This window comes from Pundamilia nyererei, unplaced genomic scaffold (assembly GCF_000239375.1).
Source record: "Pundamilia nyererei isolate P.nyererei 1_Seehausen unplaced genomic scaffold, PunNye1.0 scaffold00122, whole genome shotgun sequence".
NCBI lineage: Eukaryota > Metazoa > Chordata > Actinopteri > Cichliformes > Cichlidae > Pundamilia > Pundamilia nyererei.
In genome coordinates, this window is record NW_005187523.1 from 119,651 (window position 1) to 130,181 (window position 10,531).

The 10,531-nt window shown below is 45.8% G+C and overlaps 1 protein-coding gene across 5 annotated transcripts in view; it reads right to left on the reverse strand.

Moving 5' to 3' along the window:
- The window catches only part of sbf1 (SET binding factor 1), a 55,071-nt gene that overhangs the window by 30,295 nt on the left and 14,245 nt on the right, over positions 1 to 10,531 (reverse strand). For 3 of the 5 annotated variants that reach the window (XM_005742605.2, XM_005742606.2, XM_005742607.2), the window contains exons 2-6: positions 5,519 to 5,604; positions 3,590 to 3,727; positions 3,385 to 3,513; positions 2,457 to 2,567; positions 1,591 to 1,668 (exon numbers count right to left, since the gene is read on the reverse strand). In XM_005742605.2, coding sequence (XP_005742662.1) covers positions 1,591 to 1,668; positions 2,457 to 2,567; positions 3,385 to 3,513; positions 3,590 to 3,727; positions 5,519 to 5,604 — 542 coding nt within the window. The remainder of the gene's footprint in view (positions 1 to 1,590; positions 1,669 to 2,456; positions 2,568 to 3,384; positions 3,514 to 3,589; positions 3,728 to 5,518; positions 5,605 to 10,531) is intronic. The other 2 variants (XM_005742609.2, XM_005742608.2) reach the window with 1 other exon arrangement.

Genomic DNA, 10,531 nt, shown 5'->3' on the forward strand with positions numbered 1-10,531 from the left:
GCATCGCTCAGCCCTAATATAGCTTTAGGCCTGTGTGTGTGTGTGTGTGTGTGTGTGTGTGTGTGTGTGTGTGTGTGTGTGTGTGTGTGTGTGTGTGTGTGTGGCATCCATTTATTCATAAACATCATTTTCTGAAATACTGTGATCTAACTGAGGATGCATCGCTCAGCCCTAATATAGCTTTAGGCCTGTTAGTATCTGTTACAGGGCGCGTGGTTGGACTACAGCAGGGTTTCAGCTTTGGATCCTTTTGAGCCAAAAAAATGGCTGCAATTCCTAAAGAGGTAATGCTTACCCTGGATCCAAAGTATTGGGACAGTTGGCCAAGCAGTTTCATGAACAGGTGAGGCCTCATTATTTCATAAATGAAGCAGATACAGAGCTTGGGTGCAGGAGGCTCTTTAGGCAGAGAAACACAACAGCAACAAAAATCCTGCCACAGGAGCGGCCAAATAAACAACCTACGTTCTGGTGCCAGACCAAATGCTGAGCAACATCACGAAGGCGGGAAGACTATGAAAGACAGCGGAAGCAGATCATCACAAAGTTCTTTCATTGGTGAAGGAAGACCGAGTGAAGACCACTCCTGAGGAGGTTAGGGTTAGGTAAGTATCTACACAGGGTCCTAACCCCGTGCACTGCACCGCTGTCCCTTTGTGTTGCTTGCAAGCTCGCAGTCAGACCTGGGATCCAGTTTGGATCGTTCTCGGCCTCCAGGTGACGTTATAATCACACATAATCGAGCGCAGCTACGAGGCCCTCTGGCTGATCCAGTCCAGCAACCACACTAAAGAAAGAGGCGGCTGCTACTGCATGCTGCTTAGATTACGGTAGATAAATACAGCTTTGTGCTTCATCTACGCAGCACCTCAGGAGAGGGGTTTGATAACGTGCTACATGGAAATGTGCTCTAAAGGTGAACTGTGCGTAAGCTACAGCGTGTCTGACTGAATACTTCTGATGCACATCAGTGTCATGTTGCTGCAGTTGGCTTGTCGTCTGTGGCGAGCGTTTAGTTACTTTGTGCAGGTGCCCTGCGCTCCTCCGAGCGCTGCTTGTGCGTGCTGGCAGAGCAGCAAACTCTCCTGTGTTCTGTGTGATGAAGGAGCGCGCATGCACTGATGAGTGTGAGTGGAGACGTGGGCTAGCTTCACTGTTTGGGTCTTATGTGTGTTAATACTGATTAAATCTGATTCTCTCATTCAGACGCGGCGCTACCCGACAGGAAGCCATCTGCCATCCCATATGGTCGCCAAGCAACAAACTACGAACTGCACAGCAACTTGAATGTGTGTAAAGGTGTTCGTGTGTCACCGAGGCGGGGAAAGAACGAGGAACTAATCCGTGCTTTTAAACGCTGCTGCAGCAAATCAAGCTGATGGCAAACAAAAGAAGCTTGAAATGAAGAACATGATGTAAACAAACAGAAAACCAGGTCAGCTGAAGCACCATCAGTCACAAATGATTTGAAACGACTGCAAGAAAGATTCCTTTAAAGAAAACAGAAACAATGGCGGCCTGTTGGATGAACAGAATCAATCACATCGAGCTGCTTGCTGATTGGTGAAGCTTGGAGAACATGAACGTTACCTGGAGACAGGCCAGCAGCCAGTCACAGGCCAGGACCTGAGGAACTCTGTCTAAACTACAAACTGGGGCCTCATCTGTCTGTAACACAGAGGAACCAGGGTACAGTAGGGCGCACACAAATGACACACACGGGTTACAACATCTGGAGCAGGAAGTGTCAGCTAGTGTAGTTCAGAGAAAATACACACTTCCTGCTGTACGTGCACGGTGACACGAGTCATCTGTGTTTAAAAACAGATTATTAGATCAGTTTCCAGGTGGTGGAATTAAAATAAACATGACCTTAAAAGAAAATGTGAAAACAATGAATGAAGGGGAAATTAAAAAGTAAAATGAGGAACAAGTTATTACGACATTGTTATATGTGAAATACAGGGTTTATTAACCTGCTGGAGTTTTCTGCAGATTTCCAGCTCATCTGTGATTGGTTAAAAAGGTGTGTGCACATATGCGTCCACGATATGACAACGTGAGGTTAGAGCACACACTTTGTTACTGCTGTTCAACACGACAGGTCTTCAGTGTTTCTGCCTGTGTCACTGCAGAGCTGCGCTCAGCCACAGATGAGAGAAACCCACAGAAATGCACAACCAGGTTAGACAACACTCGACCCTTTAAACACAAAGAGCGCTGGATGTTCATGCTGAAAACGCAGCTACACTAGCAGGCTGTGCAAAGCTTTGCTTCTATGCACACAGCTGGCTGAGCGACGCATCAGCTGCCATTTAAAGTCTGACATTAACACATTTTACAGAGCCTGCTCGGTCAGGGAGAAACAGCACTGGTTTAAATGACCCCTCAACTCAAATCATCACCTCTGGCAGGTCATGCTGCATCGTCAACGTGACAGAGACAGGAAGTTATACCTGGGAGCCTCCAGCGATGGGGATGACACAAGTGAGGAGATTCCCGACAACCGTTTCCAAGGGTGCAGACAGACCATCTACGTGGACGGTGTAGATCAGCCCCAGGCAGTTCTGTTCAACCAAGAAACACAGAGGTCAAGGGTCAACGGCAAACCCAGCACCGAGGCCACAGCAGGGTTTCACACACAGACGGCTGCAGACTCATTTACACAGCAAGGCCGCAGGTTCCAGTGCAGTCAGGTGTTTGTCTGGAGTCAGCATGTCTGTCTTCAAGTCGCAGCTAATCTCTAACAACGCTTGAAAATGATCAGAATCAACAAATTCAGTTTTATTTTGCATCCCTGTGAAAGACGACGATAATACCACTCAGAAAGTTCTCTGGTAATGTGCAGCTTTGTTATTGTGAGCTCAAATATGGGCCTTTTTATGTCTCTGTCCCAAACTACAGTTTCATGGTAACAGAGAATGTCAGCCTCTAGTCTTTACCAGACTTTAATGTCCAGACTTCAGAACTGAAGGTCGGTCGGGGCTTTTTAAAAAGAAATACTACAAAAAGCAATTTTCTATGTCCAAACTTTGCACAGTAAAGTCTTAAACCACGGGCGGTCCAACAGAAAATGCTCTGAAACTGTGATGATTTGAGAATGATTTAATAACTTAGAAAGCTGTGCGGTTTCTTTCACGTTGGACGTCCATGCATGTGTAGATACACCCGTGTGCACACACCGCCACCTAACCCTAACCCCCACAAACAGAATCACCCTGCACACATAATCCAACTCCAGCCAATCAGCTTCTTAGTTCCTTCTTCTGTCAACATTCACTCATCTTTTAAATAAAACGGATATTAATTGAATGTTGTGCATCTTGTGTTGTGTCATATCTACATACATAAATGTCACATGTGGAAAAGCTGTGTGAGCCGTACCCTGAACACCTCGGTGTGATCCAACTGGGACACCAGCACCAAGCTCTTGGGGGCAAAGATCTTAGCTGGTTGGACGACGGAGAGCACCTCATCTGCTTCGTCCGCCTCGCTGGCCTCAGCCTTCTGCAGCTGAACACAGGGTCACACATTACTGTCACATTAAATGATTCCGTTTCAGTTGAATCATCATTTGACACCGTCTCACCTGGGGGTTGTCCAGGCCCTCCCAGAAGGTGAAGCAGGCACAATAGTGACGGTCCGAGTTGATGTCAGTCAAAACCGCTACGAAGAAGGAGGGAGGCAGCTGATCGGGAACCAGCTGCCAACCGCTGGGTTGGCAGAACTGAAGAGCGGGGAGGAGGGGAGGAGGGGTGGGAAGGTGGTGGCAATATTGGGGCAAGAGGTGAAGACACAGCGAAGAAGAGAAAGATAAACATTAGCAAACGTATCAGACAATAGTAGATCACATGGTGGGACAACACCTCGATTCATCCAGGGCTGGGCTTCAACTGCACCACAGCTCGCCATGAGCGCCGGCCCCGTATATGACAGTGATATGCAGGGCGATGGTGGCGATGGTGGCGATGGTGGCTCAAGAGTTGGGTGTTCGTCTTGTAATCGGAAGGTTGCCGTTCGAGCCCCGGCTCGGACAGTCTCGGTCGTTGTGTCCTTGGGCAAGACACTTCACCTACCGCCTACTGGTGTTGGCCAGAGGGGCCGACGGTGCGATATGGCAGCCTGGCTTCTGTCAGTCTGCCCCAGGGCAGCTGTGGCTACACCTGTAGCTGCCTCCACCAGTGTGTGAGTGTGAGAGTGAATGAACAGTGGCATTGTAAAGCGCTTTGAGGGGTCCTGAAAAGCTCTATATAAATGCAGTCCAGTATTATTAGTAAATCAGTTTCCGATTTCAAGACAATCGGTTATAGTGTGTAACATTTAAATCTTGACTTGTAAAACAGGAAACATAAGTGGAGCCGTCGATTCTGCCACAGTGTTGACACAGAATCAATATTTACAGGGTTTGTCTTTGTCATTCTTGCTGCTGTCAGTTAGCTGACGTAAGCCTGATGTAAACATGCACCTCCAGTCTAATTAAAGCCGTTCATGTAGCATTTTTAGTTTTTGTCGTCGTCCGTTTCTGAATCACAGCGCAGATACGCTTTTAACTCGCCGACCCCTTTAACCACACTGACTGCTCAGGCCAGACAACCGACCTAGATTCAGACGCTATCAACTGATCCGATGACAGGATGTGAATATTTCACAATGGCTCTGCAGTTTGTTATAGATTCAGTTAGAGCTGCTCAATTAATCGCATTTTAATCTCGATTACGATCTGGGCTTTGAACGATCATTAAAAATGACTGAGCCGATTATTAGCCCCTCCCTCGTGCTTTACTCTCGCGCTGCTCCGTGTGGCAAATCGAGCGCACCTCTCTTTGAACACGGGTCCTCTTAATTGTTGTGACCCGAGGGAAGCTCGGAAAGCTGAGCAGAAGTTATTTGGAGAGGAGAGTGACGGCCGTTGGTTTAAAAGAGGTAAAAAGCTTCAGTGGTGTGGAAACATTATGGGTTCAGTCAGACGTGGATCAAGTAGACACAGTGTGTAAACTTTGCTACAGTGTAGCTGCACCACAGAGCAACACTGCAAAGCTCACTAAACACAGATGTTTACATTTTTCATTTGTTTCTTATATTGCAAACATTTGCACTGTTATCAGTATTTGCACTGTTATTATTTTTTAAAGTCTTTATTCAATACATTGTTATTGTTAAATAAATATCGTCAAATAATCGTGATTATCATTTTTGCCATAATCGAGCAGCCCTAGATTCAGTACATCATTTCAACCCAACGTCCAGCCTTTATGCAGAATATCTAATCATAAGCTAGAACATATGCATAGGAGTGAAAGTCACTGTAAGCACTGAGGGTTTCACGTCAGTAGCTAACTGCTTTAAATGAACAGGACAGACACGTGTGTTTAAAGTGGATACGTGAGGTCAGGCTGACATGGACAGGGTCAATATGAGCATCAACAGCACTGCAGTGAAGGTCAGTCCTCCACAGTTTCTGCACATGCTCACCTATGCATGACAACGAAATAAGCAGTATCACAGATACATGACTTACCAGCTCTACGCCTTGTGGGAATGGGCTGTCCTCCCAGTCTTTCTCAGGAAACCGCTGGAGAATGCGACCTTGACCTTCACCTTCCACTGTGCAGAGACAGAGAGACAAATCCAGAGGTCTGAGTACGTTCCTTGCAGCTAGCTGTTGTCTGCTTGTTTCTACCAACAGTCCTCTTAGACCTGAAGCATGAATGAGTGAAGTACTCATGTAGTTGTTTTTGCCTTAATGCAAAGCTACCTGATGAAGCCAAAGTTGTGTGATCAGCAAGCTCATGTGTAAAAACCATGTATGACTGTAAATGAACAGTTCTAATGATTCCAGCTGTATTCACGAGCTTATTGTCAGGCCTGTCCTTTAAATGGTTCACGTGTGCCTGCTAAACATTAGTGAGATGTGTTAAAATGCTTGTTTGCTGCTGGTTAATGAGGCCATTTCCTTTGTTGGTCAGGGCCTGGCTCATCACAGCGGCACAATGACACAACAATGGCGGACTTATGTAACCACCACAAGCCCGTCTTTCAGCCTAGGTCCAGCTGAAGCCCAGAAGGCTGCTTAATGGCGGCATTCATCCGCAGAGAGAATACACTCAATCCACCCAGTACAAAGGATTGATATACAGAACACAACAATATAACGCTAAATAAAGAAGAGGTGCTCACCAGCATTAGACAAACCTAAAGCACTATGTAGCAAATGTGTCTCAGAGCAAACAACAGAGCCCGTGGGCCTTTACTGAGAAACTAAACCAGAAGTACAGACGATACAAAAACAGAAAGTAGGCCAGCTCCCAAAACACAGGGGAATTCATTCTGTCGCCTGTACACGAGTGTTACGTGGACGCTGTGGGGCGGGGCTGTCAAAGATGACGGCTTCGTTTCCTTTCACTTTAACACGAGTGCCCCTCATTCCCACAAAAATAACATGTCCTTAGAGAGCTGATGCTGACCCCACTGCTGGAGAGGGAAGCTACACACAACAACTATCACTTACTTTGTCACCACAAACTTCTTTTTGATCAGCTGATATAAAGCATATGGACATGTAAACAAAAGGCATGTGTGGAACGCAAACAATAAGCAAAGAGTCCCACAAAAACAAAGACCCAGCAGAAATGAGACGGAGGACGAGTTACGAGGTTGTTATGATCATTTCAGGCTCTATGTTACAACACTTTGACTCCACGTATCAAGTCTGCAGAGCCAAAACTGATAAACTGAGCCAGCGATACACCTATGCCCTCTAACTGACAACAGGACCCCCACTGCTGCACTGACCAGGTCAGAGCCAGCGTCACCGTCTCTTCATGCTGTCCGTTTGTCTGCAGAGCTGTTCAGTTTCTCCCAAACGATTCTAATAACATGTGGCTAGAGATGCATTATAGCAAGTTTAACATCAAACAAAGAAAAAGACTCCTGTGGTCATTTACACAGGCTGCCCAGCAGAGTCGACCGTTAGCACTCTGACTGTGTTACTGACAGTCACGCCAAAGGAGGAGGAGCAAGACTGTGTTCACAGCTTTACTGCGATTGGCAGCAGCAAGCAGAGGCCGTAAAAAGGAAATTATATTTGCAGACTTCAAGTGATTAGGGGCAAAATAACTGAAGCCACTACCAGCGAGAGTGTGGAACACTCATGAGTGACGTGCAATGAGCAAATCAGTTCCTCTGTGTGTGGTTGAAGAACAAACAAGCATAAACACACTGTGGTGCAGGTTTGTGCGATGGAAGCTACAAAGGATAAAGTATACTCACATCTTAATATCACAGTATCTGACTAAAAACTGGCTCCCAGTACGAACTGGGCTGTAATGTTTGCCTGCATCCATCATTCTCAGTGACAATGTTCAAATGTGAATAGTTCTGTGTCACTGATCTATTTACTTCTTGTTCTAAAGGACTTTAACAGTGTTTGCTTTCATTAAGTGCTATACCCTAAACGCCCTACTCGAAGTTGCACGAGTACAATATATGAAAGAAGTCAGAGAACATGACTGCGCCTAAGACACAGTCTGTCTAAAGCCTAATCCACAGGCCCCCACAAGTGAAAGCATAGGTGTAACGTCTGTCAACAGACAGCTGCAGCAGGCATGAGGGTAAAAGGCCACAACAAGCCCCGAGCTACAGTAACACCTCTGTACTATCTGCTGGATCACAACTGACAACTCCTACGTAAAATCACCGTCTGAGCTGATAGAAGCACATCAAACTAAGGAGACGGGTGCAAATGTAAATGTGACGAGTCAGTCTACGAGCATTTGACCAAACCTGTTCATGGGGATTTTGGGGGTGGGAGGGGCTACCGAAGGTTATTTTGAAATGTATGACTTCACTCCGTCAGAAAGTTACGACAGGTAGGTTAGGATGACAGACGTGCCCACAGATCAAGGGCTCAGAAAGGAAAAAACTCAAGACACCATCTCAGGAAGACAACTACAAGTTGTCTGCTTCAAACACAGCTGTGTGGAATAAAAGCTCAAAGTTCAAAGAGCAGATCCAACGGGCCGATGATGAAGTGAAACTAAATACATCTAAAAAGTCTTCAGCTCTTACAGGGACGGCACGTTGAGTGCAGCTCACACACAAACTTTTCTAGCCTGACGTACACACCAGAGCAAGTTCACAAGTTCATTAATACAACCTGAATTCAGCTGTTGGCTGGCTCTACATGCATCATATTCAACATTAAAACCATTCTCATTGTTCTCACAATAGGAAAGAGGATCTAATCATGTTACAATGCTGACATTTATAAGTAAATGATGCATCAAAAGGAAAGCGAAACAGGTTTTGCAGCTGGCAGAGTCTGTAAAAGTCATCATAGTGCCTGTTCTAATGTCTACATATACACACTTTATACCTACATTGGTATACTGGAGAAGTACAGTTGTAAAGCTTGAAATAATCCTGTAACCCTAGGTGGAACATGCTGCTTCGATCAAACTTCCCATCATGAAGTCTATTTTTCCAGCTCCTGCAGGGATTCTGTTCTGTATCATTGCAGTGAAGTTCAGTTTGTTGGGAGACACTTTGCTGCTCCATGAAGTCCATGACAACATAAGAAACAAGCTTTGCCTTCTGAAACAGAAACTGCTGCACAGGCAGGGAAGTCCGTACTGCTTTGCTTTGGTCAAATGAAGCCGTGCATAGCCTGTATGATGGTCTGCAGGTGGGCCACAGCCCGAGCTGTCACCTCCAAAACAGCTTTGTCCTAACAGGACGCACTGTGACAGCATGTGTCTCGTTTCCACATCCAAGCCAGCACAGTTAGACCGAAAATCAGCTGGGCCAGTATACTGTGACATTAAATATACATGTGGCAGTCCTTCACCTGGTACAGTGTGTTAACATGAGTGACACACCCATATTAGCAAATGCAGCAATTCAAAGCCAGCACTACGTGAAGCATCGTGAAGATTAAACTCTTTATTTTAAACACACACTCATGCTGGACGTGATTCTGCACTGAAACCATAAGCTGCATGTCACTGAGGTGCAACCTGAAACCACACAGCTTCATTATATCAGAAAATGCTAACCTGATAATAACAAATGTGATTCACAATTATATTCTGTTTTGTTAGCATAGCATTAGCATGTGGCTCATGGCTCGCTTTCAACAATCACGTTGCAATTAAAACGAATTGCTAATGGATCCTTAGCTCATTAGCCCCCAGTCATACATCCCATAAAGCAAACATCAACACACAATTTAAAGCAGCCAGAGCTCAGCAAAGGCTGCAGTGGTTCAAGCAGCAGCAGCCGACAGCAGGCATGAGCATACAGAGCTGTTTCAAAGAGCTGCCTCTCAGTCTGAGCGGCGTGACAGGAATGTGCATCGAGTAGAGCGGCCTTGCGAGCAGATGACATCCAGCTATCAGCCTGACCTGTTGTTACACAACAGCAGGTTAGTGAATGGATATGGATTATTTGCACTGAGGCTTTTCATCCTTGGCCATTCTCAGGTTTTTCATTATAACCAGGTTCTAACATGTCCTGGTCCATGTTTTAAAACAGCATGTTTCTGGGATCAGTGTCCTTCACACACACAGGCTCCGACAATCAGCTGGTTTTTATTTTGAAAGATCAGCTGCTGCCAACCAGCTAGCACCAGCTTGGCCCAATTTTCTACTTCCTGTCTAGCTGACCACGCCCTTAATAACATTCAAAGACTGGCCCCAGAGTTACAGAGGGTACTCCACAATTTCGTCCATCAACTACAACACTAGTCCTTGTTCTGCTGTAAAGATGTGCTTGAGGTTGAGGGCCAGTCTAACCAGAACTGCACCAACTGGAAAAGTGGTTCATGCTACGTCAAGCTCACTTAGGCAGCAGAGCAAAGAAGATGTGCTGTTGCCAGCTGCAGGCCAAGATGGTGCTAGTTAAGTTTCACTGCTGACCAAGTCACATTTTCCTGTCAAGGATAATAACGTACATTTCATCTTAGGAGACGACAACGTGGCCAACATTTTAGGGGTAGCATCACAGTGCAGTTCCTGAATCTCCAAAATCTCAAAAGTAGCTGAAAAACTGATAAGTTACACGTGGCCATTTGGATACAGCTCACTTTATGTCAGAGCTAAAGACCTAACCAAACGTCAGCATCCTGGTTATACTGTGGTTCTAGCACTTCTGACCTGAAGTGCAGCACCTCGTATCTCTGCCACTTTAACGCTATTTTTCATGTCCACTCGTCTTCTGCTGACAGTAGGGCTGGGCCATATCATACCGTTCACGGTAATACCGGTATAATGTTGGCAACGATAAGAAAATGAAATATGGCGATAGAATATGGGTAAAACGCGCATGCGCAGTGCCTTTGTTTACATACGCACATGGCAGAAAAAGCATGGCGGCGACGCAGAATGAGAAGAGCGAAAGCGGATGGTTGAATGAAACGATGAACCAGAACTGGTTCAGAGCGGGCCGTCGTTATTTGGAAAATACGGCGCACTTAAAATCCTTTGATTTTTCTGAAAGTCGACAGAGCCCCTTATAACCCCGTGTGCCTTATGTA